The 26,243-nt window shown below is 49.5% G+C and overlaps 1 protein-coding gene across 2 annotated transcripts; it reads left to right on the top strand.

The window, feature by feature from the left end:
* Positions 1–3,059: 3,059 nt before the first annotated feature.
* SMO (smoothened, frizzled class receptor) lies at positions 3,060–24,341 on the top strand. Of its 2 annotated transcripts, none has more exons than XM_027075441.2 (12): positions 3,060–3,398; positions 16,168–16,373; positions 17,117–17,326; positions 17,576–17,748; positions 18,081–18,300; positions 18,406–18,529; positions 19,688–19,780; positions 20,242–20,350; positions 21,170–21,355; positions 21,815–21,963; positions 22,428–22,562; positions 22,801–24,341. In XM_027075441.2, exons 1-12 carry the CDS (start codon positions 3,062–3,064, stop codon positions 23,241–23,243), a joined length of 2,385 nt encoding a protein of 794 aa, XP_026931242.1. In that variant the 5' UTR covers positions 3,060–3,061; the 3' UTR covers positions 23,244–24,341. The 2 variants fall into 2 exon arrangements, with proteins under 2 accessions (XP_026931242.1, XP_053074069.1); XM_053218094.1 differs by lacking the exon at positions 3,060–3,398 and adding an exon at positions 7,857–8,418.
* The last annotated feature ends 1,902 nt before the right edge of the window (positions 24,342–26,243 follow it).

The raw sequence follows: 26,243 nt of genomic DNA, 5'->3' as shown, positions 1-26,243 counted from the left end.
GGGTCTCTTCCCCAGTCCCCACTGAGCACTTGTCTTCCTCTCCCAAACCCGCTGTCTGACTCCACTTTCTGCTGTTTCTGCACGAGAGCACCGGCACTTTAAATGTGGAGCCATGACTATTGTTGCAGCTGCCACTGTTGGGAACCTGGCCCAGTAGCTGTGCGCAGTGCTGTGAGAATTGTCTCAGTCTGCTTTCCTGGTGCCCTTTGCCTAGGCCAGCAAGATATCCAGAAAGGAATGCGGAAGCCTGGTAAACAGAAGTATACTTCTATGTGTACTTCTGTTATGCATACATACACACATGTGCACACACACACACACACACACACACACACAGAGTTGAGGAATCAGAATATCTTCTCTCTCCTCCCAAAGGGAAGAACATTCTGGCCAGAAGAGAACACCTTAGGATCTTCTCCATTTACCTTCTTCTATCTCCAGTGTAAAAGTAACTATATTGCAGTGATGTATTCTTCCTCACACCTGCCAAGAAACACCAGACGAGGAATGGTAGCGTCTTCACACTTAATGTATTACTAACATTTTTAGATAGAGAGGTAAGGAGTTGCCCGAGCATGTCCATAGGCTCCTTCTAATACGTGGAATATCGCACAGAGCTTCAAAACGGCTGCAGTAGCAGCCAGTTAAAAAATAAGTGGAGAAAGTTCACAAAGCAAAATGTCAACATGGTATCATGTGAGTTTCTCTGTGGCTCAGACTTTGGACAGGTTATAGCAGCATTTCATTTATATCACAGAAGAATTAATCAAGGAGGTAACAATGTTTAAGTGATTTTCCAGCGGGAATCTTATGCTCTAATGACACAGTCTATTCCCACTTCTTCCATAAATCACTAGCGACTTCCCTTAGAATGGTCGCTTGCCTCCAGCATCTTGCCCTTCATACAATCCTCACATTGCCTGATTAATGTTCTTAAGCATATCACTCCTCCGATCAAAAATCTGCACTGTTTCCTTGTTGCCAATAGAATTAAACCTTAATGCCTCCATGTGGCATTTGAGTCTTCTTACCAATCATTTCCCCTCCTTATCCTCTACTACGTCCTGATTGCCAGGCCAGTCGTGCTCTGGGGTATAGTTACAGTTTCCTCCATGTGTAATGCCAGCTCTGCTCCTCTCTACTTTCCTAACTCCTCCTTTTCATGCTTCAGGGCTGGCTTCAAATCCCACTTCCTCCACTTCTACCCACACCAACCTCTCCCTGCTATAAATTCCTATTGCACGCTCATTGTACACCTCACTTTGGCAGTTTACTTGTTAAGTGATTAATATGCCTGTCTGGATGCCTTGTGACTACAGAAAATAGAATAAGGTCCCTGCCCTGGTGGAGAAGGCTTTGCTACTTTATCATGATATATTACTATCTCCTGAGGGCAAGACTCTCTCCACAGTGAAATGCAAGTTCTCAAGTTCTGCAAGGATACCACGCTTATTGTGGTGCTATCTATGTACATCTAGGATTTCAGAAAGATTTGCTAAATTGAATTAAATCCTCTTTCGGTATCTCTGTCTCTGGGGCTTGCCTACAAATAGAGGCTGTTGCTGAAGTGCACTAGCTAATTTGCTCTCAAACGGCCAAACCTAACAAAGCTAGTCTACATCAGCTATGCTGAAGGGGTTAGGGTAGGGGTGAGGAAGGAGAAACCATCCTAGCGTGTTGCAACGTGGGAAAGTTGCTCAGTGTAAGTCCACTCTCCTGGCTGGACCCCTGGCTGTAGGTGTCAATTGTCGCACGGTGACCACAAGTAAAGGAGTGAGGAAAGGCAAAACGAGCAGAACAGGGAAAGGGAGCAGCAGAAACTTCCTCAGCCAGCATATGAGCAACAAGGGCCATCAAAATGGGATGGCTTCCTTCGACCATAACCAAAGACATGCCAGGGTCAATCGTTGGAAACCACAGTTCACACTTCACACATTTGTAGCAATAAAGGCTGATGTTGGCACGTCTGGTTTCCAGACACCTGGTCTCACAGGTAACAGCAGCGGGGCAGCTGCCCTGAATGACTCTGAGTTCCTCTCTCCCACAGGTCCCGAGTTGGAAGGATTGAGTAAGCGAGTCCCCCAAACCCTGGTTCTCATCCATGGGGCCCCGGGACAAGATGAAAGATTTAACCAAAACCAGAAAAAACTGGCGGGGTTGGGGGACTGGGCAAGGATGTAGAAGAGTCTTCCGCTGACTTCAGACACCACCCCACCCCACCCCACCCCCACTCCGTCCGTGTCTCCCACTGTAAACCAGAAGAGTCTATCTATTCCCTGCAGACGGCCAAGTCGAAAGATCCTCAGGCCGATCAGGTGCCCGCTGAGTCTGGTTGCGGCTCCCAGCCACGATTTCCTCGCATCTCTTGCACCAGGGCGGCGAACAGGGTCCCCAGAGCCCCCAGGTCCCGGCCCCTCCGGGCGCCCGGGACACTGAAGCTAGCGCTCCTCCTCTCTCGCATCCCCTCCCCTCCTCTTCCCTCCCTCTGCCAGTCCCTCCCCAAGCCGTGGCGGAGGTGGGGCCGGGCTTGGCTCCGCGAGGCCCGTGCATTCCAGAGAGCCGAGCGAGCTAGAGCAACAAAGGAGCCGGGGAGTCGGTGGGGAGAAGTCGGGGGTCTGCGGCGCGCTCGGGCGAAGGTGGCGGCTGGGCCGCGGGGCTGGCGCAGAGGCGAAGCCGGGGAGCTATCCCCCACCGCCTGCCCGCGCCTGGCCTCCATCGCGGGGCTGGAAGATAGTTTTAAGAGGGAATGGGGCTGGAGATTGGGGGCCCAGGGGGCTCCCGGGGCTGAAGACAACTTGGATTGCCCGGAGAAAGAGTAGGGAGTTGTGCATCCCGGCCGGGGCCTCCGCCGCCCAACATGGGCCCCGGGTTCCAAAGTTTGCGAAGTTGGGCGCCGAGGGCCCGCGGCTCGCGGAGCGTGCGAGGGGGCCCGGCACCGGATTCGCCGGGCGCACAGGTCGCCTGAGCCACATCCGCGGCCCCAAGGGTTGCGTGTGTGGCCGGGGGGCTCCGGGGAGCGGGCGGGGGCGCCGGGGCTTCTGCTGAGTTGGCGGGTTTGGCCATGGCCGCTGCCCGCCTCGCACTGGGGCCAGGGATCCTGCTCCTGGGGCTGCTGCTGCTGCTGCTGCTGCTGCTGGGGGGCCCAGGCCGGGGGGCGGCCTTGAGCGGGAACGCGACTGGGCCTGGGCCGCGGAGCGCGGGCGGGAGCGCGAGAAGGAGCGCGGCCGTGACCGGCCCTCCGCCGCTGCTGAGCCACTGCGGCCGGGCAGCCCCCTGCGAGCCGCTACGCTACAACGTGTGCCTGGGCTCGGCGCTGCCCTACGGGGCCACCTCCACTCTGCTGGCCGGGGACTCGGACTCCCAGGAAGAAGCGCACGGCAAGCTCGTGCTCTGGTCGGGTAAGCGCGCGGAAGCCGGAGCCGGGGTTGCGGTGGTGGGATGCGGGACTCTGGGCAAGAATAGATTCAGGTCTGAACGTTGGCGAGGGCAAGGGCTGCACCCGGGAGAGGTGGAGGAACACAGTCTGAAACTGGGTGCCGGCTGTAAGCAGGTTGGGACCGTCGGTGGTGAGGCGAGACGGTTGAGGGAGCCGGTCACAAAAGGCCTGAGCAGGGTGGGTGCGCAAAGGATGCGGGGGAATGAGGGGCCCATGAGGCAGGGGCTCTGAGCCTCGGGAAAGGATGTTTCTTAAGAAGTGGAGCTGCTCCTCGTAAGCGCTGCTCTGAGAGCGGAGCCCCTGAGGATTCAAGGAGGTGTTTAGATCTTGGAAGGGAAACCGGGAAGTGGAGTTGAAGAGGAAAGATGGGCTAGAAGGTTTAGGCATTGAAGGACAGGATGGGGGGGAAAGAGTTGAGTGAAATTTGAGATGGATAAGAAACCCCCTGGTGTTGAGTAATTAAAAGTTAACCAGAAATTTCCAGAAATCTTGTTTGGGGAGACAGGAAGTCCAGAAAACGGTGATCTTGTCTTGCTATTACAGATTTCACCCTTTCCTCGTCTGAAAAATGGGGACTCTGATCCTTTTCTGAGGTCGTGAAGCAATGAGACTATTCTAAGGATTATTTGTGTATTCTTTGGAAATTTGGATCCTCAGGCTGGTCAGGGCTGCAGAAGGACACTTAAGCCCGGGATATTGAGAGCCTGTGGATACTTCCATAGTGGCCTGAAGTCCCAAAGCCCTCAACCTGAGGTTAGGATTATGGCCAGGCCTAAAAAACCCAAATAAATCCTTCCTTAGCAGTGTGGAGTGGATGATCTCCCCACTTGTCACTCCTCTGGGTTAGGGCCCTGAAGGGGGGTTGGGGAAGGGAACTGGTTTTGTCAGCCCTTGCTTCTAGTCAGTGTGATTTCAAAGCTGTCCATGAAAAAGAAAATCAAAAGTCAGGAGCCAACTTGGCAAGCTCCTTCTTATGGCAGGCCTTGGGTGCCCTACATCTCGGTTCCACCCTGGGGGCTGGTGATGATCCTGAAGCAGGGAGCCGAGATATAGGCTGCCTGTCATTGTCAACTTGGCCACTAGAGTTCTGAGTCTTTGCTGAATGTTGGACAAAGCCCTATCATTCCTGGCCTGGTATCATTCTGGCAGATGCCAGAGGAACGTGGAAGATGGTACCCTTGGTGGACCTACATCCTTAGTGGGTATCAGGTTCTAAAGGCAGCGTGTAGGCAGAAACCATGTGTAATCAACAGCAGCTTTGAAAAGTTCATAAACTACCATAACATAAGGTGTAGGTAATTTTTGCATATATATTCTTTTTATGGTAATATGTTTGTATAAATGTGTAACATATAGTATAGTATATAAGAAGGGGCATACGTAGAAACTATAATTTTAGTCCTTAAAGTTACGTAAATGCAAAAGAGCAGAAGACTGAAAGAATTAAAAAAAGGAACACAAAAGAAAGGTGTAAACAGATTTCTCTGAGAAGGTTTGTGTTTAGGAGCCAGTCGTGTGGAAAATACAAATCTCAGCACGAGAATCTCACCCAGTTCTAAGTTGCTCACACTGAGAGGATATCCCCCCGCCCCTCCTCTCTCTACTTAGTTATTTTGCAGGGGCCCATGGTTGAATTCTCCTAAGTTAAAAGCATGTGTGATGCTGCCCTTCTGTAGTTACCATCAAATCAAGGAGGAAGGGTCTGGACCTCTTTCCAGTCCGTATTCCTGATAGCAGCCGCTGAGCAAGGCAGAAGTGTTTTAGCAGGGAAGTTTAGGAGTTAGAACCATCTGCTGGCTGTGTGGTTTCGATCCTTACTAGCTGTGCCTCCGGTGGAGTAGGGTCCTGTAGAGGTGCCAGCCTGGGGCTCAGGTTTTTAGTTCATTCGGAATTTTTTCTCTGCTGCCATCATCCCTCAGCTCAGTTACGTTCCCAAGTGTATTCTAGCTGTTCTTTCTGCTTTGGGTCTTTCTGCTAGATGTTCTGGGCGGTGGGGTCGGTGGCGGGTGGAGTAGATCGGAGCCAAGTGTAAGAATCACAGACAGGCCTTTAGCCGGGAGCCTCTGGTGAGTGACTTTTCCCGTCCCGAGTTAGTGGTCTTGATTTGACCATGTCCAGGTGGTCAGTGTCACCTGGCTCTTGGAGGTATTTTTGTGGGTAAAGGATGAAAATGATCTAGGTTGTCTTCATCTGTGACCTCTTGAAGGTAGAGACTTGTTCTTTGCTTTTTTTTTTTTTTTTTTAAAGCCTCGGAGTTCTGAGTACACAGCCATCCACTCATTCATTAAATTAGGCATTGGGTGCTTGCTGCGTGTCAGCCTGGATCAGGTTCTGGGGCACGTAAAGACGAGGAATACAGACGTGATTCCTGCCATCAAGGGGAAGACACAAACAGCTTTAGCATTTCCTGGGAGAGGCATTGTGACAGGGTAGGGTGCTGAAGGAACACAGAGGGCTTTGGGGAGCAAGGGAAGACCCCCCAGAGGAATTGACATTTAACCTATGATCTGAGAAACAAGTAGGAATTCTCTGGGCCAAGAAAAGGTAGGATAGAAAGGAATAGGAAGAGGAGACGGCATGCAAAGGTGAGGTGAGAGGGCTTACGACTTTTAGGAGTATACGATTTTAGTAGAGCTGGATCAAAGTAGGTGAGGGATAGAATTATAAGAGATAAGACCTAGGCAGTTAGAAAATAAAGGGATTCATACCCCATATTAAGAAGTTTGGATGTTATCCAGGAGATAATAAGGAGCCACTAAAAGCTTTTGAGCAAGGGAGAGATGTAATCACCGTTGCATTTTAGAAAGATCTCTTTGAGTATTGTGTGAAGAAGCCATGGGAGGAGGGGAGGCATGGAGCCTGGTTGCTTGTTTAAGAGATGGTATTCCAGGTAAGAGATGGTGGTGGCCATGATGGAGGTGGAGATCCAGGTGAGAGAGGATGGGGCAGCAGGCTGGAGGAAGTGGACAGATCCCAGAATTTTAGAGCTAGAACCCATGGGATTGCTGATGAGTTAGATGGAAGGCAAGAGTGAGCAGGAGGATGTAGGTTTTTCAGGCTTGCGGGGAAGGTGATATCGTTCTCTTCCACTAAGCTGGGAATGCTGGAGGAGGAGTAGGCTTAGGAAGAAAGCCTGGGTTCAGTTCGGCCATGTGAATTAGAGGTGCTCAGTGGACATGTATGTGGAGATTACCAGCAGATCTGGAATAGGAGTTGCTGAAGAGAGCGGCCACTGTGTTATTCCTCGGCCCAGACTGCTGAGCCTTTTGGAAGTATGCCATTGAGTGAGGAAGTTTATAGCCCAGGCTGGACTACTTTCTGGATCTGTAAAGAGCTCAGGTCCCTCCTGTATCTTTCAACCCTTTGGACTTGGGCTCATTCAGGCACTCAGCATCTTTCCCCATTACAGCTTGAAATGTCTCTTCTCAGGCATTCCAAGCTGACCAGACAAATATAATATCCAGGCCACAGTCCACCTTGGGCCAAATCTGGTTTGGTAAATGGGGCAAGAAAGCAGAGACCTGTGGCTGCGGAGGGAAATAGGCCCCTGACAGCCAGCACGTAGCCTCCTTGACCACCGCTGTGCTCTGTGTGTGCACAGGGGTGTGTGGCCTTGTCATTCAGCCGGGAGCAGCCAGGAGAAAAGAGCCAGAGAATTCTGGGAGGAATCTCTCTTTTCCTCTCAAGACAATCTGGTTGAGCGATGAGAGGAGGGATGTTGTTGGTGACGGTGGGTTGTTTGCAGGGGCAGACCGGAAAGAATTTCCTTAGAGCTTTTCCCAAACCTGGCTGGTGATCAGAATCAGTTAAGATATGTACGTTTGGAAAGGATGAAAATACAGGAAAGCACCTACTGGCTCGAGTTTTAATTTTCCTTTAGATTTTTAATATTTATTTATTTATTTATAAAGATTTTCTTTTTTTGTTTAAAGTTTATTTTTGAGAGAGAGAGAGAGAGAGAGAGAGAGAGAGAGAGAGAGACAGAGAGAGAGGAGACAGAGAATCTGCTGTCAGTGCAGAGCCCGATGTGGGGCTGGAACTTACAATCCTCGAGATCATGACCCAAGCTGAAGTCAAGAGTCAGACACTCAACTGACTGAGCCGCCCAGGTGCCTCAATAAAGATTGTATTTTTAAGTAATCTCTACAACCAAGGTGGGACTTGAACCCATAACCTTGAGATCAAGAGTTGTACACTTCACCGACTGAGCCAGCCAAGGGCCACGAGATTTTTAACTTTTTAACTGTGAAATGCTGCATGTATGCAGAAGGTGCATAAAACACAGGGGCACTTAATATCAAATAATTATAAAGTGACACCTGAGTCAAGAACCAGATCATGGTGGGCCCCCCCCCCAAAGCTCCCCTTTGTCTTTTTCAATCACGTCTCCCTCTCTTTTCTTCTAGAAGTAACCACTACCCTAATGTTTTGGATTATCATTTCCTTTTCCCTCTATAGTTTTGTCACCTAGTTTTGGAATCCTTAAACAGTATATTTTAGTTTTGAGTGTTTTTGAACTTTAGACAAATTGTGATATGTGTATTCTTCTGTCTTTTGTCTTGCTTCTTTTGCTATACCTTGTTTTGTAAGATTCATCCATGTTAGTGCAGGTCGTTTTTTGTCTTTGCCGAATAGTGTTCCATTGTAGAATACATCACAATTTATTAATCCATCTTATTATTGTTAAACATTTAAGTTGTCTCCGGTTTTTGGCCACTGTGAACAACATGGCGGTGAGTATTCTTCTAAGTATATCCTGGTTCACCCGCCTCAAGTTTCCCTAGGTACATACTCAGAGGAATGGAATAACTAGATAATTGCGTACCTTCAACTTTACTAGGTAATATGGAACAGTTTTCCAAAGTGGTTCCACCAATGTGGTCCCCACTAATCGTGTAGAAGAGTCACCAGTGCCCACATGATTCCTGATGCTTGGTATTGTCACCATGTAAAATTCTTGCCAGTCTGGTGGCTATATTGTGGTATGTATTTGTGGTTTTAATTTGCATTTCCCTGATTACTAGTGAGGTTAAGCACCATGTCAAATGTTTACTGCCCACTTGGATTCTTCCTTTTGTAAAATGTCTGTTCAAATCTCTGCCCCATTTTTCTTTTTTTTAAATAGATTTTTATTTATTTATTTTTGAAAGAGAGAGTGTGAGGGGGGGAGGGGCAGAAAGAGAGGGGGACAGAGGGTCCAAAGTGGGTTCCGCGTGGACAGCACGGAGCCCAATGTGGGGCTCGAACCCATGAACCGTGAGATCATGACCTGAGCTGAAGGGAGACGTTTAACCAACTGAGCTCCCCGTGCGCCCCCGTTTTCCTTTGGGCGCTCATTTTCAGAAGATTTGTAGGACTTCTTTATTTATGCTAGAGTTGAGTCCTTGATTGATTTTATGCATCGAAACTGTTTTGTTTTCTTTGGCTTGCCTCTTTATTTTCTTTGTGCCTTCTGCTAAAAGAAGTTCTGTGCTTTAAGGTAGTCATTTATAAGACTTTTTATGATTAGTTCTTATTGTGTCTTCTTTTATCTTTTATTGTTTTTTACTGCTTATTTATTTTTGAGAGAGAGAGAATGAATGTGAGCAGGGGAGGTGCAGAGAGAGGGGGGCAGAGGATCTGAAGTGGACTCTGCACTGACAGCAGAGAGCACGATGCGGGGCTTGAACTCATGAGCTGTGAGATCATGACCCAAGCCGAAGTCAGATGCCCAACCAACTGAGGCACCCAGGAGTCCCTGTTGGGCCTTATTTTAAAAAGTCCTTTTATACCACAAAGTCATGAACTTACTCTCTTATGTTATCTTCTCCAAACGTTTTAAGGGTGCCTGGGTGGCTTAGAACAGCATCTGACTTTTGACACCAGCTCGGGTCTTGATCTCAGTGTCGCTTGAGTTCGAGCCCAGCATTGGGCTCCATGCTGGGTGCGGAGCCTACTCAAAAACAAAACAGCACTTTTTAGATTTTACTTTCAATTTATAGACATATAATTCACTAGTTTCATACATATTGCCTCAGCATCATTTTTTTTTTTTTTTAAAGGAATATCCTTTCTCCACCGTTCTGCCATAAATCAAGTGTCCAGATATCTTTAGTTTCTGGGATCTTTTCTTTTTTTAATATTTTTTTATGTTTATTTAGTTTTTGAGAGAGAGAGAGAGAGACAGAGTGCAAGCAGGGGAGGGGCAGAGAGAGAGGGAGACACAGAATCCGACGCAGGCTCCAGGCCCCGAGCTGTCAGCACAGAGCCCGATGCGGGGCTCGAACTCACAAACCGCGAGACCAAGACCTGAGCCAAAGTTGGATCCTTAACCGACTGAGCTACCCAGGCGCCCCTAGTTTCTGGGATCTTTATTCTGTTCCATAGCTCTATTTTGTCTATTCTTTGCCAGTGTGCACCATCTTAATTATAGCATGGTTCTTCATCTTCTTTGTGCTATAAACCTCTTTGGCAGTCTGGTAAAACCTATGGACCCCTTCTCAGTATAATATTTTTAAGTTTATAAGGTAAAACACATAGGATTGAAAAGGAGCATATAAGATTTCAAAGGAAATGAACTATATTGAACTATAGTTATCAAATATATTAAAACAAATTTGTGATCTAATATATATGTGCTTCTTTATTAATACACTAAGTAAGATATAGTATGTGTTTGATAACCACCATAATGTCAAGGCTGTGATGAACAGTAACAGTGTTTTGAGATTATCTGTAACAAAATATCTGTGACAAAAACACAAGTATTGATAACGTCACTGTGGTATGTGGCTTACATTCATAATTGAAGGAAAGGCTAAATTTCTGTTAGATGTAATTTTTTTTCCGGTGCAGGTTCATGGGCCCCTAAATTCTCTACAAGAATGTTTGTGAGTTCCAGGGGCACCTGGGTGGCTCAGTCGGTTAAGCGTCCAACTCTTGGTTTCAGCTCAGGTCATGATCTCACGACTTTGTGGGTTCGAACCCCACATCAGGCTCCGCGCTGGCGGTGTGGAGACTGCTTGGGATTCTCTCTCTCCCTCCCTCTCTCTCTCTCTGCCCCTCCCCCACTCGTGCCATCTCTGTCACTCTCAAAATAAATAAATAAACTTAAAAAAAACAAAAAGAATCGTTTGTGGGGGCGCCTGGGTGGCTCAGTCGGTTGAGCGGCCGACTTCGGCTCAGGTCACAATCTCACGGTCCGTGAGTTTGAGCCCTGCGTCGGGCTCTGTGCTGACAGCTCAGAGCCTTGAGCCTGTTTCAGATTCTGTGTCTCCCTCTCTCTGACCCTCCCCTGTTCATGCTCTGTCTCTCCCTGTCTCAAAAATAAATAAAACGTCAAAAAAAAAAAAAAAAAAAAAGAATCGTTTGTGAGTTCCAAGCCAAGAACCTCCCCTGTTCTTATTAATACTTATAGTATAGTATAGTATAGTATTTATAATACAGCAGTATCTCATAGAGTCTGAGCTCTCCTTGACCTTTTGTATTTTAATATAAAAATAGGTGTTGGTGGTTTTGATCGAGATTACACTGAGGATACAGACTAATTTGAAGAAAAAAAAAGACATCTTTATGGTATTGAGTCTTCCTATCATTTCACTATATATTTCCATCTATTTAGATATTCTTTCATTTTCTCAATTGTTTTGCAGTTTTGTGCAGAGTTTAAATGTCATTTGTCAGATTTAGTCCTAGGTACTTGATTTTTAAAATACTATTATGAATAGTCCCTGTACCATTTCATTTTCTGTTTGTTGCTGGTGTATAGAAATGCAATTGATTGTGAATCCAGTAAACTAGGTAAATTGATTATTATATACACAGTCATCTCATTTGTGAATAATGAGTTTGATGTCTCCCTTTTCAAGCCATGTATCTTTTCGAAGCCTTTATTTATGTACCTTTATCGCCTTATGCACTACTTAAGACATCCAGTACATTGTTAAATAGAAGTGGTAATTGTAGCAGCAACCCTCATCTTTGACTTTTTCTGTATTCTAAAGTTTTTCAACCCTTCACCATTACATATGCTGTTTGGTGTAGGTTTCTTGTAGTTACATTTTATCAGATTAAGAAACTGTTCTTTTGGGGCGCCTGGGTGGCTCAGTCGGTTGGACGGCCGACTTCGGCTCAGGTCATGATCTTGCGGTCCGTGAGTTCGAGCCCTGCGTCGGGCTCTGTGCTGACAGCTCGGAGCGTGGAGCCTGTTTCAGATTCTGTGTCTCCGTCTCTCTGACCCTCCCCCGTTCATGCTCTGTCTCTCCCTGTCTCAAAAATGAATAAATGTTAAAAAAATTAAAAAAAAAAAAAGAAACTGTTCTTTTATTCTTAATTTGCCTATTGTTCTTTTTATCATGGTTGCATGTTGGATTCTATTAACTACTTCTATATCTATTGATATCATATGATTTTATTCTTTAATCTGCTAATGTGGTAAATTGCATTGATTGAATTTCCTAATGTTAAACCAATCTCAGAACAATGGTTTTCAACTTGACTGATCACCAGAAGCACATAAAGAGTCATTTTAGTGGCTCAGTTGGTTAAGCATCTGACTTCGGCTCAGGTCATGAACTCGTGGTATGTGAGTTCGAGCCCTGCGTTGGGTTCTGTGCTGACAGCTCAGAGCCTGGAGCCTGCTTTGGATTCTGTGTCTCCCTCTCTGCCCCTCCTCTGCTCATGGTCTTTCTCTCTCTCTCTTTCGAGAACAAGTAAACATTAAAAAAATAGAAAAATAAAAAATAAGTCATTTTCAGAGCTTAAATTGTAGCAAATATTGAAGAAGTCTATGAATATAGAAAAATGCAAAGACTGACATAACACCTGTGTCTTTTTTCCCCCTCCGTTTCGTATTTTAATAAAACGAAAGGAATAAAATAATACAGATAAAGTTGATGTCCCTTTTCTTCTGGTCTACAATTTTGTTCCCTTCTCTTCTCTACGGAGCTTCCCCCATCTCAGTAACTTGCATATTTATTTTTCTAAGCTTAATTACTTCTAAAAATAGGCAGTATGTGCACATAGTATAAAACTCAAAAGTAACAAAAGTTAAATCCTTTCACTTCTGCTTCTGGCTCCCCGTTTCCCCTGCCTAGAGGCAACCATCAGCACTGGTTTTTGTGTGTTCTTTCGGAGACATCCAACATGTGTACAAATGTAGATGTGTCCTTAGTTGTTTTTCCTCCCACAACCATTAGTGGCCTACTCTTCAGGCTGTTCCCACCCAACTGAATCCATTGAATAAGATGCGTTGGAGATAGTTCCATTTCAGTGCAAATAGTTCAACCTGGTGTGGTGTCCTATTATATTGATTTATGATATTTTATGCAGCCGGTCTCCTGTTGATGGCTACGGATTCATGCAGTTTCTACTCTTCTGCTGTTACAAACAATGCTGCAACGAATAGTCTTGTGTATTGGCTTTGTAAACATGTGGAGTGGGATCACTAGTATAAAATGTTGATAGATAATGCGAAATAGTCTCCCCAAGTGTTTACTAATTTCTGTTTTACTCGAAATGTACGAAAGTGCCAGTTTCACTGACATTCTTGTCAATAGACCATTTTCAAATGTGTTGATCTGTATCCCTCTAAAAGTTTAAAAAATTATGTCTCATTGTAGTTTTATTTCATATTCAGTTTATTTATTTATTTTTTAATGCTTTCATTTATTTTTGAGAGAGACAGAGACAGAATGCGAGTGGGTTAGGGGCAGAGAGAGAGGGAGACACAGAATCCGAACAGGCTCCAGGCTCCGAGCTGTCAGCACAGAACCTGACTTGGGGCTCGAACTCACGAGCCGCGAGATCATGACCTGAGCCGAAGTCGGACGCTTAACCGACTGAGCCACCCAGGCACCCCCACATTTCAGTTTATTAACAGTGAGATTGGATGTTTCTTAATGTGTTTAAAAGCCATTTGGATTAGATCTGTCTTCTGCGCATTTTTTTACAGGATCATGAATTTCTTACTGATGTGGAGGAGCTTAAGGCATATAAGGAGATTAGCTCTTTCTTTTTAAAATTTTTTAAATATTTATTTATTTTTGAGAGAGAGAAAGACAGACCATGAGCAGGGAAGGGGCAGAGAGAAAGGGAGACACAGAAGCTGAAACAGGCTCCAGGCTCTGAGCGGTCAGCGCAAAACCCGACGTGGGGCTCGAACTCACGGACCACAAGATCATGACCTGAGCCGAAGTCGGCCGCTTAACCGACTGAGCTACCCAGGCACCCCATTTTTTAAAACAAATTTTTTTAATGTAAGGAGATTAACTCTTTACCTGCGATACGTATTGGAAATATATTTTCTCAGTATATTGCGTTTCTCATGGTTTTTGTTTTTACCCTATTTTTTTCTGAAGTCTTTTTAAAATCTTTTATTTCATAGCTTCCAAGTTTTGTGTCATACTTTGAAAGGCCTTCTCTACTTAAGATTTAAAAACCACATCCCATCTTTTCTTCTGGTACTTTAATTTTTAAAACTCATGCAGTCATTTGAATTTATCTGGAACTTATTTTTATGAAATGGGGTAAGGATCCAAATCATTTTTTCCCTAGATGGTTCTTCAATTGTCTTTTAAGATTTATTGAATAGTCTTTCTTTTCCTCATTTTTAAGGTACAATATAATACTTAAAACGAGAAAAAGGAAAACAATGAAATTCCACATTTTAAAAAGTTGATCACTGCAAATATCACAAAACCCAGAAAAATAGCATAATATTTTTGTTAATCAGCTGCTTGCTGCTCCTCTAGAATACATTTTACTCTCTTGAGCTCCCCCCTTTTTAAGTATAGTGTTCAGTAAACATCCAGTAAATTTAACTTTTTCTTTGTTGTACCTCGCTATGAATTTAGACAAATATATAGAGTTATGTAGTCAGCCACTGCATTCAAGATAGTGAAAAGCCCATCAGACCCCAAAATTCCCTCTTACTGCCCCTTTGTAGGCAAATTCTCCTCCTACCCAGCCCCTGGCAACCACTGGTGCAGTCTCCGCCCCTGCCCACTCAGTCAGAATTTCTGAGAGTGGGTTTCTCCCTCTAGAATGATAAAGGTTCCCTAGGTGATTCTGATTTGAGTGGAGGCTCAGGAAAGTTGCCTGAGGACACTGCTTCTTCTTCTTTTTATTTTTTTATTTTTATTTTATTTTTAATGTTTATTTATTTCTGAGACAGAGTGAGACAGCATGAGTGGGGGAGGGGCGGAGAGAGAGGGAGACACGGAATCCGAAGCAGGCTCCAGGCTCTGAGCCGTCAGCCCAGAGCCCGACGCGGGGCTCGAGCTCACAAACGGTGAGATCATGACCTGAGCCGAAGTCGGTCGCTCCACCGACTGAGCCACCCAGGCACCCCAGGACACTGCTTCTTGACCGGAACTTGCTCTGTGCCCCTGGAATAGGCTTTGTGGTAGTGAGAGCTGTGAGCGGTCAGAGGTCTCAGATAAGTGATGACAGCTGATATTTCCCGAGTGCTTACTATCTGACGGGTACCATGCTAAACACATCAAGTGCGTTATCAAACTCTTCACAACATTCCCAGGAGGTAAATCCCCATTTTGCAGATGAGGAAACTGAAGCTAGAGATAGAGATAGAGTAATTTGCCGGAGATCACACAGCCAGGAAATGGGAGAGCCAAGGCTCGGACCCAGGCAGGCTAATTGTAGTGTCCTTGCCCCTCATCCCTCTGCTGTATTGCCTCCCTCCTAAAAAGAGCAGCTATCTGCCCCTACTGCCCCCAGCCTGGCAGTGTGGCAGTCGCCAGTTTGTCTCTCACGTCCTTAGACGCTTTTCCTAACACAACTTCTTATGAGGGACCCCGGTATTCCTGAAGCAGGGATGATTCGGGAGGGGCAATGGGGGCGGAATGCTGAGTGAGCCCCGCCCCTGGGATAGCAGGGTAGGTGCCTGGGTTGGGGCAGGGGTGCTGTTTCTGTCTTGCTGACAACATGTTTCCTCCCTCTGCACTGGACAGAGCCTCCTCTGTTTCTCTCCATCTGATTTCCTGTTTCCTCCTCTGGCTTTGGAGTACCTGGGCTCCCCTGACTACCTCTTCTTAAGCTCCTACCTGTTCTCTATTTCACCTCAGCTTGGTAAGAGGAACAGGGATCCTGGGGTCTGGGCAAGGGGCAACATCTCGTTCTAGTGCATGGGCCCTGGAAGGGGTGGGTCCCACAACCTCCCTTTCCCCTGGAAGAGGCCTGTGGAAGGTTTTAAGGATGCCCCTGAAAAGGTACAAGGCAAGTCGAGCTGGGGTCCTCAGCCAGAGGCACTAACGCTCCCTAGCAGGGCTTTTGGAAATGGGGGCTGTTTTTTTAAAAACTTGAATTGCATTATAACATACACACAGACCAGTGCGTAAGTCATGAGCTCGATTCTTCACATGGTGAATACACACATTTAACCACTACCGGATCAAGAAATAGAACATGACCAGCATCCCAGAAACTCCCCTTCAGGCCCTCTTGCAGTCACCAACCCTGGAGTAGGGGCAAGGGGAGTGTTTTTTAATTGTCGTGATGACTTAACGGGTTCTGGGATTTAGTGGGCGGAGTCCAGGGCTGCTAAATGTCTTGCAATACATCGGACAGTCCTGCAGCACAAAGGATCCTCCTGCCCAAATGCTCTGTTGAGAAACACTGTGCCTGACAGCTCCCGCATTATGGCAAAGAGACCTGCCCTAGGCCTGGGAAACAGCTGTGGGTCAGAGTGAGGAGGGGTGTCACCACAATGTATCCACACTGTTGCCTCTCTCCAGGCCTCCGGAACGCCCCCCGCTGCTGGGCAGTGATCCAGCCCCTGCTGTGTGCTGTGTACATGCCCAAATGCGAGAATGACCGGGTGGAGCTGCCCAGCCGCACCCTGTGCCAGGCTACCCGAGGCCCCTGTGCCATTGTGGAGAGGGAGCGTGGCTGGCCTGACTTCCTGCGCTGTACCCCTGACCACTTCCCCGAGGGCTGCCCGGTGAGTGCTGTGACAGGCAAGCCGCAAGCCTAGGGCAGGGCCCAACAGGAAGCAGGGGCGGGGAGCCCCGCAGCCTTCTCTCCCGGGAGACCCCAAATCTGCAGCCGTGGGGTCAATGAGCCACAAACCCAAACTGAAGCTCACTGGCGGGGCCAGTCTATCAGGGATTGTCTGTTGATTTGTAGACGATAACTTGTGTTCAACAAATATTTTTTGAGCACCTACTCCGCTAGGTGTTGGGGAGTTTCGGGGGTCGATGACGACAGGAACTCACTCTCCAAGAAGTTTATTGTGTGTTTAGGGAGTCCAGGCGCGCACATGTAAAACAGCTATAGATCCCAAGACGGATGTGATCTCGTTCTGGTGGTAAAGGAGGGCTCATAAGTAATAATAATACTAATGGCAGTAATGTTGGTAATAAAACTAATTATTATTATTTACTATCTGCCAAATACCATAAGAGCCTCTTACAGCCATTGATTCACTTACCCCTTAAACCACACCATGAAGTAGGTACTGCTGTCTTATACGTGGGGAAACCGAGAGGTCCAATAATTTGTCCCAGCCTTTTGATATAGTTTGTCATTGAGTGGCAGGGCGGGGTTTCAAAAGCTGGAAAGCTATCTCCAGCCTGTGCTCGTAGGCACTCTACCAAGCTGCCCTTATGCCTCGTATTAAGCCAAAGGGTGCCCCTGGGCCTCCTGCTCCCTTTTGCACTGCCTTTTCCCCTTCCCTCGTGCCAGAATGAGGTGCAGAACATCAAGTTCAACAGTTCGGGCCAGTGTGAGGCTCCCTTGGTTCGGACCGACAACCCCAAGAGCTGGTATGAGGACGTGGAGGGATGTGGGATCCAGTGCCAGAACCCGCTGTTCACTGAGGCCGAGCACCAGGACATGCACAGCTACATCGCGGCCTTCGGCGCAGTCACAGGCCTCTGCACACTCTTCACCTTGGTCAGCTGAGGGCAGGCCTGCAGGTGGAGGGGTTAGGGGAACGGGGGTCCAGAACACACAGCCTATAAAGTGGGAAGTGGATCGACAGTTGTCTGCGTTGTGAGGGCAGAGGGAATGGGGAGAGGATGCCTTGGGGGGTGTCCCTGGGGGAAGGGTCTGGATAAGAGGGTTTCGGGGGCTCAGACAAAGGTGTCTGTGGCAGCAGAATCACCCTAACCTCATAGAGTGGATCCCACTTCTCTCTTCTAGGCCACATTTGTGGCTGACTGGCGGAATTCGAATCGCTACCCTGCTGTTATTCTCTTCTACGTCAATGCGTGTTTCTTTGTGGGGAGCATCGGCTGGTTGGCCCAGTTCATGGACGGCGCCCGCCGGGAGATCGTCTGCCGTGCAGATGGAACCATGAGGCTCGGGGAGCCCACGTAGGTGTTTTGAGGACCCAGAAGCCAGGGTGACGGACAGAAGGCTGAAATGAAAAGGGACAGGGTGGGCTTGAAACTGAAGATTTCAGTGTAGGGTTCAGCTCTGCCTTGTTGAGCCTACGGTATCCAGTGTTGGGGATGTGATTGTTTGCATCTGCTCAGAGGGGCATCTTCCATAACCTCTTCGAATGTGACCTGAGTCCCACCTCCAAGCTCTGACTCCTAGGGAACCTCCAGACGTTAGAGGCCAAGGCTCTGGGGACAGGGTGGAGAGAGCTGATAAAGGGAATATGGAATGCCCTCCCCAAGTGCCCCTCCACATGTCTGCACAGCTCCAATGAGACCCTGTCCTGCGTCATCATCTTTGTCATCGTGTACTACGCCCTTATGGCTGGTGTCGTCTGGTTTGTGGTCCTCACCTATGCCTGGCACACCTCCTTCAAAGCCCTGGGCACCACCTATCAGCCTCTGTCCGGCAAGACCTCCTACTTCCACCTGCTCACGTGGTCACTCCCGTTTGTCCTCACTGTGGCAATCCTTGCCGTCGCCCAGGTATGGTGACCGGTAGGAGGCTGGGGACCTGAGTGGAGTGGGCTTGGGTAAGGGGGCCCGTGACCCACTCTGTCCCTCCCACCCCCATCCCCCTTTGTGCCGCAGGTGGATGGGGACTCTGTGAGTGGCATCTGTTTTGTGGGTTACAAGAACTACCGATACCGTGCAGGCTTCGTGCTGGCCCCGATCGGCCTGGTGCTCATTGTGGGAGGCTACTTCCTCATCCGAGGTGAGTAGGCACCAAGCGGGCACCAGTCGGGCAGCAAAAAGCGCTGAGCACCCGCTCTGTGTAAGTAGGAGCTAGGAGCTGCCGGTTCTGCTACCTTTGCAGCAACCTTTGTGCTGGCCCGAGCAAGGCAGCCCCTTTCTCCAGAGCCTTGAGCCGGGGCTCACAGCTTGTGGAGTAGAGCCTGAGCTGGGTTCCAGCCCCCGCTCAGCCCTTGGCCCGGTGCACTTGTATGGTGAATAACCCGCCCTGTCCACGTGGACCAACTCAGGGCCTTTGGTCGTGTGTGTGCACCCTGAATTTATACATGCGCTCCATCTTCTGGCTCCTCATCCGCCTCCTACCCCCAGAACATAGTCACACACAGTTTTCACAAAATGCACAGATTCTCTGTTCCCTAATTTCCCCGTCTGGATCCGCCGCCTCCGTCTCTTCTTAGCTCATTTGTGTTGCATTTTCTTTGTAAACTTCAGTTTCCTCTCCCTGTGCTGTCAGCCTTCTGTTCAGCCCACCTCTTCTGCCAGTGTCTGGGCCTTTGATTTAGGTTTCGGGCCCGTGCTCTCCTGTACGGTAGCCACTGGCCACCTGTGTTGAAACTGGTCCAGATTGCGATGTATCGTAAGTACAAAATCCACACTGCATTGCAAAGACTCTGCACACACCAAAAGGTAAACTGTCTCATTAATAGTTTGTTCTGTGGATTACATATTGAAATGCTACTAAAACACAATGATGTATTGCTCGGGGAAGGTATGGAAATCAGCTTCGTTTGCATCTTTTTTACTTTTTTAACGAGGCTGCTAGAAAATGGGAGCTTATGGGTGTGGCTGACACATTTCTATCGCATAGCTCTGTTGTTACATCTCTTTTCTTGCCTTTTCCATCAGCACAGCTTTGACCTGGCTGCCTTACTTATGGGGAGCCGGGGCCAGGACGAAGGCACCTTCTCTCTCTTCTCGACTGTTTGTCTGGGCTCTGCCCCCGTCTTTCCAAGTACATAGCACATCTGCCACCAGCTGTGCCCTATTTCTCAAGTGTCTCCAGTTTCCCCAAGCTTTACATCAGCAAAGGAGTAATCAGACCTGAGACTGCCTGCCACCTCCATCCCTCCCGGGAGAGTGGCCTCACCCCACTAATGTCTGAGATCTCTCTTCTGTTCAGGAGTCATGACTCTGTTTTCCATCAAGAGCAACCATCCCGGGTTGCTGAGTGAGAAGGCTGCCAGCAAGATCAACGAGACCATGCTGCGCCTCGGTGAGTGGGCCCCAGTGGGCCTTTGGCCCGAGGTACTGGTCAGTCCGACACTGCACACTTCTGTGGCTGAGGGACCTGCAGGATGGGATCTTGGAGGATGCATTGTGAGTGGTGCAAGTTAGCAGCCATGGGAACAAGACAAGGCTGTGGGGCATGTGTGTGTATGGGGGGTGGGATGGGGTGAGAGGTCATGGTGGTAGCAACTCAAAAGAAGGGGACCTTCTTGGATGGAAGAATTCAGGCTCGTGCCCAGACTGCTTCCTTGTGCCCACTGGGGCCCTCCCGCAGTTGGCTCAAGTGCCCTTCAAGTCTTATTCTGGAGAATACAGCAAACTGAGCCTAGCATGAATTTACCCCAGACTCAGCCATCTTTCAGGCCTGAATGGGGCAGACGCCTTGTCCCCACTGCTGCTCCCACACCGGGGATTGGTAATGCTCTGTCCCACCCTGGCCCTCCACAGGCATTTTTGGCTTCCTGGCCTTTGGCTTTGTGCTCATCACCTTCAGCTGCCACTTCTACGACTTCTTCAACCAGGCTGAGTGGGAGCGCAGCTTCCGGGACTATGTGCTGTGAGTGCAGTGCTGGGGGCTTGGGGGCGGCAGCCACAGGACTTCAGACAGCCCTAGCCCTCCTTGCTGTCCAGCAAGGGTCTGCTAGGCACCTGCCTCTGACGGGCAGGTGAAACTGTCCATCCTGCTCTGGGCACCCAAGATGTCAATTGCTCTAATTTGCAAACACGACAAAGCACCTCTCCTGTCCCGGCTCAACTCTGCCCTCCTCTCTGCACGAGCCACTGTCTGGCTGGTGTGTTTAACTGTTCAGCCCTCTCATGTTTGGGCTTCTCTGACGACTCTGTGTTGGCCACAGAAGACACTCTAATTCTCACGTACTCTTTTACAAAGTTTATTATAGAGCCCTGCACGGAGTAGTTACCTCTCCACGATACGTGTAACAACCTATTAATACTTGCTAGCCTTGCCTGTGCTTTTTTGTGTCACCATGAGGATGAATCTGAGAGTGAAGCATCTCATCCACTGAAAGAAGGGCTGCACTAGCTGATATCAGGAATAGCAGTTACAATGCTCATTAAAATGGACACCAGTCCACATCCTGACTGCCTCAGGCTCTTCCTTAACGGCTCCAGCTTCCAGTCTGGGAAGCAAGCTTTAAACCACACTAATACCTGGTCCTCCCCCAGAGATGTGATTTAATTGTCTGGGGTGCGACCCAGGCATTAGTAGTTATGAAAAGTAACTCTAATGTCCCAAGTGACTCTAGTGAGCACCCAGGGCTGTGAATCGTTGCCATGGGGCTTAGCTCTTTCTAAAGTCTTTGGATTGATTGGGTACCCAGAGAGCCTCACCTGTCCACTAACCCCCCCACCACAGGTGCCAGGCCAACGTGACCATCGGGCTGCCCACCAAGAAGCCCATTCCTGACTGTGAAATCAAGAATCGCCCCAGCCTCCTGGTGGAGAAGATCAACTTGTTTGCCATGTTTGGAACCGGCATTGCCATGAGCACCTGGGTCTGGACCAAGGCCACGCTGCTCATCTGGAGGCGCACCTGGTGCAGGTGGGGCCAGCAGCCAGCCGGTTCTGACCTCGCTGCCTTACTCCCTCACTCTTGGTGTCCCCACCAATAAGGGTCGCCTGCTCCGTGGTCTCTCAACAGTCACCGGCAGACCAGTTTTCTAAGGGTCTGCTTTGAGCTGCCTAAAGCTGCCTTCTGTGTGGCTCACCACTGCCCCCTGGTGACACCTCCTGTCCTCAGGAGGACCCTTCAAGTGCTGAGCCTGCCGCCAGCATCTTTCTTCTAAGAAGGGAATGATGTGAGCGATTTGAGTACTGGGCATCCAGGAGCCCTGCATCCTAGGCCCACTTCTTTGCAGAGGTCTCTCCTCAGAGTCCTCGAGGGACTTGGGGCCCTCTGGAGGCTCCTTCCCTGGAGGGAAAGGCTTCGCCGGTCTTCAACAGGATTTGATGGGAAGTGGCTGCTCCTCCACTTCCCCTCCCCCATCTCTTCTGCTCTCAGGTTGACTGGGCAGAGTGATGATGAGCCCAAACGCATCAAGAAGAGCAAGATGATCGCCAAGGCCTTCTCCAAGCGGCGTGAGCTGCTGCAGAACCCAGGCCAGGAACTCTCCTTCAGCATGCACACTGTCTCCCACGACGGGCCTGTGGGTGAGCCTCGGTCCCTTTCCTCCACTGGAGCCACCCGATCCCCGCAACGCCTGGGCCCCCTTCCCCACTAAGCTGCTACGGACACATGGACTGGCAGGAAGGCAGGAAGGAAGAAAGCAGCCCCTCCTTTCCTCACACACTCCACCCTCTCTCATCCCCCTTCCGTCCCTCGCTACTCTGCCCTCTGTTTCTGCCCCTGGGTCTGCTTGCTGGTGCTTTGGTTTCAAAAGGAGTCATCTCCCTGTCACTTCTTCTGTCTTCTCCAGTGGTTTTCCCTGGGCTAGAGTAAGTCTGGGTTCTAGGAACTGGATTTCTGGCCTCTAGTGATGGTAGATCACTGGGACTGGGTAGATCACTATGATTCCCTGGGTGGGCTTTCTGGACTCCGTGGACTGGGAGGGAGCTAGAGTCACCCAAGGAGTGGGGCAGTCATGATTCCTTAGCCTTTCCTTCTACCCCCACAGCGGGTTTGGCCTTTGACCTCAATGAGCCCTCTGCTGATGTGTCCTCTGCCTGGGCCCAGCATGTCACCAAGATGGTGGCTCGGAGAGGAGCCATACTGCCCCAGGATGTGTCTGTCACCCCTGTGGCAACTCCAGGTACGAGGAGTCAAGCTTCTGTAGGAAGTGGGGGGTGGGGGCATGGAGTCTGGGGGTTCTTGGGACTGGAGCACGAGCAGCTGCCAGAAGGGAGACCCTGGAGGATGTAGAGTGTGGGGCTGAGGCACTAGAGATCTAGAGTTGTGGGTCCCAGACCTCAAAAGTAGGGGTCCAAGGAGAGAACAGGTGATGTGGACAGACCAGCGTCCCAGGCTCACATTCTCTCTCCTGCCATCAGTGCCCCCAGAGGAAAAAGCCAACCTGTGGCTGGTTGAGGCAGAGATCTCCCCAGAGCTGGAGAAGCGCCTGGGCCGGAAGAAGAAGCGGAGGAAGAGGAAGAAGGAGGTGTGCCCGCTGGTGCCACCTCCTGAGCTTCACCACCCTGCTCCTGCCCCTGCCCCTGCGGCCAGTGCTGTTCCTCGACTGCCTCAGCTGCCCCGGCAGAAGTGCCTGGTGGCCGCAGGTGCCTGGGGAGCTGGGGAATCCTGCCGACAGAGAGCCTGGACCCTGGTCTCCAACCCCTTCTGCCCAGAACCCAGTCACCTGCAGGATCCATTTCTGCCCAGTGCCCCAGTTCCCACGGCGGCCTGGGCTCAGGGCTGCCGGCAGGGGCTGGGGCCCATTCACTCCCGCACCAACCTGATGGAGGCAGAGCTCATGGATGCAGATTCAGACTTCTGAGCCCGGAGAGCGGGACCTGGGATAGGAAAGAGCAGCAAATACCATTCTGAGGTTCTTCATCCTCCCTGAGAGTGCTTCCCCAGGATCTTGTCTTCCAGAGCACCTGAGGGTGCAGTGCCCTCCCAGGAGGGCTCTATATGTCTGGCTCAGGGCAGCAGGACTGTGGGAAAGGGCCCTGACATCTCCACGGGCAGGCCTCATCCAGGGAAGGACCCTGGAGCTCAGGGTCCTTGTTTCTGCCCCACCAGCTGGAGTCTGGCTGGCAGTATCCATGTGCAGCAGGGTCGTGAGATCTGCAGAGCTTGGGGGCTGGGGGGGCTGGGGGGGCAGTGATGGTGGAGGCAGGGGTGACAGTACCCAGAGTGGCCTGTGGTAGCCAATGAGGCAGCCAGGCCCATACCTGGCAGATGAGGGCTGGCTGCCCTTCTCTGTGCCAGTGGATGCCCTTTTCTGGCACTCTCGGACCAAATGTGTTTATTGTGTCATTAGTCCTTTGTCTAGGTGGGGACGGGGCTCCCTTCTCCCTCTTCCAGGTGGTTGTGGAGCTGGAAGTGCCTATTCCCGTAGGGGCTATAACCTCTCTTCACAGGTGCCCGGTTGGCCCGACCCCAGGCCAGTAGCCCGTCCTGTGTGCTCCTGTACCCTCCTTCCCCTTTCCCATTTCAGTGCAACCAGGCCAACCTTTTCCCTGTTCGTTGGTTAGGACCCAGAACTGCTGCATGCTCCATCCCTCCCCCATCCCCCACCCTTTTGATGCTGGCTGCATCTCCAGGTGAGAGACTGGTTCAGCTATAGAGCCTGGCGTGGTGTAGAAGCGTGTTATCTCTTCCTCCCGTCCATCCAGTGGGGGGTGGATCCTCTGACTTGAGGGGCTAAACTGGGAGGCTGCTGGAGCTTCAGCCAGGCAGGAACGCTTCCTTCAACTTCTACAACTGCTGGGTGAGGAAATTCCCACCTCTCATAACCCCTAACTATGTCTCCAAGGCCCCAATTTCAAGAGCCAGACAGCAGGAAGCCTTAGGAGCTAGCTGGGTTCCAGATCGGGGATAGGGATGGGGAGAAGAAATACAAACAGTAAATAAAAGGTTTTTGTATAAACTCTTGGTGTGGTTCTTTTCCATGGATCCTGACCTGGTCTTGTTTGGGGGGGGGGGGGGAGGGGGGGGGCTGGGGTGCCTGGCTAGCTGAGTCAGTAGATTATGTGACTCTTGACTTCAGGGTAGTGAGTTTGAGCCCCACCTTGGGCATAGAGATTACTTAATAAAAATAAGGTAAAGTAAAATAAAATCCACAGGCCCTGGTCTTGACCCGTTTACCTGGTCCTGACCACATTTGTTTTCCACTTCCTCCTCGGGCTATTCTGAAAGGCCAATGGCTTGGCACTGTTGAGGTCATGACTGACAGTCAGATGTCAAGCTGTTATCAGCTTAACGTGCTGGCTGTCCTTCCCAGCTAGTCAGCTGCATATGGACAAAAACTCTTCTGTGGCCATAGCTGCCTCACTATGCACTGACCATAAGATGATTGAACAAGAACACGCAGCTGCCCCTGGAGTGACGACTGGGGGCAAGTAGCCCCCGCTAGTGTAGATGAGCATGGATCCTTGTGGCAATCCGGGGCCCCACCTCTGGGGGCCTCTTCCTTCTTCTTTTTTTTTTTATATATATATGTTTATTTATTTTGAGAAGTGGGAGGGGCAGAGAGAGAGGGAGAGAGAATCCCAAACAGGCTCTGTGCTGTTGGCCTGGAGCCCAATGCCGGGCTCCATCTCACGAACCATGAGATGCTGACCTGAGCAGAAGTCCAGAGTTGGATGCTTAACCGATTGAGCCACCCAGGCGCCCTTGGGGGGCGTCTCCTAAAAGGGATGTCAGTAGGGCCAGCTTCCTCCTGTGGGCAAAGGAATTCATACTTCCTCCTGTGAGCCCTACTTCCTCCAAAAGGATGTCAGTAGAAGACTGCAAAGTAGGTTGCAAGGACTCAGGATCAGGTGGAAAGGATCTGTGGAGGAAAGGTGGTGATACCCACAGACTCGGAAGGTACTGACTCTGGGGTACTGACCAGATTTGTTCACGTGATGGGGACACAAGCATTTTGCCCAGAGCCAGATTCCAGGGGAAGGGAACTAATATACCGATCTGATCACGTTCCAGGTACTTTATATGTGAATGATTATAAGAATAGTTGACTCTTATTGAATGCTTGCCGGGGCTCTTTTCCAAGCACTTTACATGCATTCATTCACTGAATCTCACCACAGATCTGTGAGGCACAGAAAGGTTTCATAGTTCACTCAAGGCCACCCAGTAAGCGGTAATGCTGGGATACTGTCAGGGGATCTGGCTACAGAGTGGGCTCTTGGCCACTGCGTTTGACAGTCTCTTGGTTAATTCAGAAGGATCAGAGGAGCTGGTTTTTTGAAGAAATAAGCTCAGCAAAGCAAAATGACTTGCGCACAACCTCCTAGGTAGTAAGCGACAGATCCCCACCCTGGGCCCAAGGTCTTCCCGACTACCAAGTCCAGACTCTCCAGCCTCAGCTCTGACTTTGGATTTTTCCTCCCATCCAGGTTTCCCGCGCTGTGTTCCCTCTGTACCCCTTCGTGGTTGCTTACCTCACTTACTCTTGCCATTACTGCTTCCCTCAGCAGTGATAGAGCTATTTTTTGACCTTTATCAACAAGAGCATTTAAAAGAGTAAAATGTATCAGTGTTGTCTAAGGATCTTTTCTAAAGTAAAGGAAAATGTGGACAGCTTTCTTTTCATCTCCATGGACGTTCCCTCCATTCCTTCTTTCTTTAGTGGGAATACTTACAATAAAATACTTATAAAAGGATGCGGAATGGGATGTAGGGGGAGTTGACTGTGGGCTTTAAAAGCTCAGAAACATTACCTTTCTACCTCTGGCCATGGAGGCTGACAGACTCTAACCACGAGAGGGCACTGTGAGCTCACTTTTTGTGAATGCTTCCGAGGGTGGCAGATAGAGTTCCAGGACCC

This window comes from Acinonyx jubatus, chromosome A2, assembly GCF_027475565.1.
Source record: "Acinonyx jubatus isolate Ajub_Pintada_27869175 chromosome A2, VMU_Ajub_asm_v1.0, whole genome shotgun sequence".
Classification (NCBI taxonomy): domain Eukaryota; kingdom Metazoa; phylum Chordata; class Mammalia; order Carnivora; family Felidae; genus Acinonyx; species Acinonyx jubatus.
Note: the sequence above shows the minus strand (reverse complement) of the source record. Positions and strands in the feature narration are given on the sequence as shown.

Bases quoted from the DNA above. Each gene is read 5' to 3' on its own strand.
- SMO (XM_027075441.2), top strand. From the start codon at position 3,062: ATGGCCGCTGCCCGCCTCGCACTGGGGCCAGGGATCCTGCTCCTGGGG. The intron at 18,530-19,687 runs GTGAGTAGGCAC...TCTTCTGTTCAG, and splicing joins AGGCTACTTCCTCATCCGAG to GAGTCATGACTCTGTTTTCC. The intron at 22,563-22,800 runs GTACGAGGAGTC...TCCTGCCATCAG, and splicing joins CACCCCTGTGGCAACTCCAG to TGCCCCCAGAGGAAAAAGCC.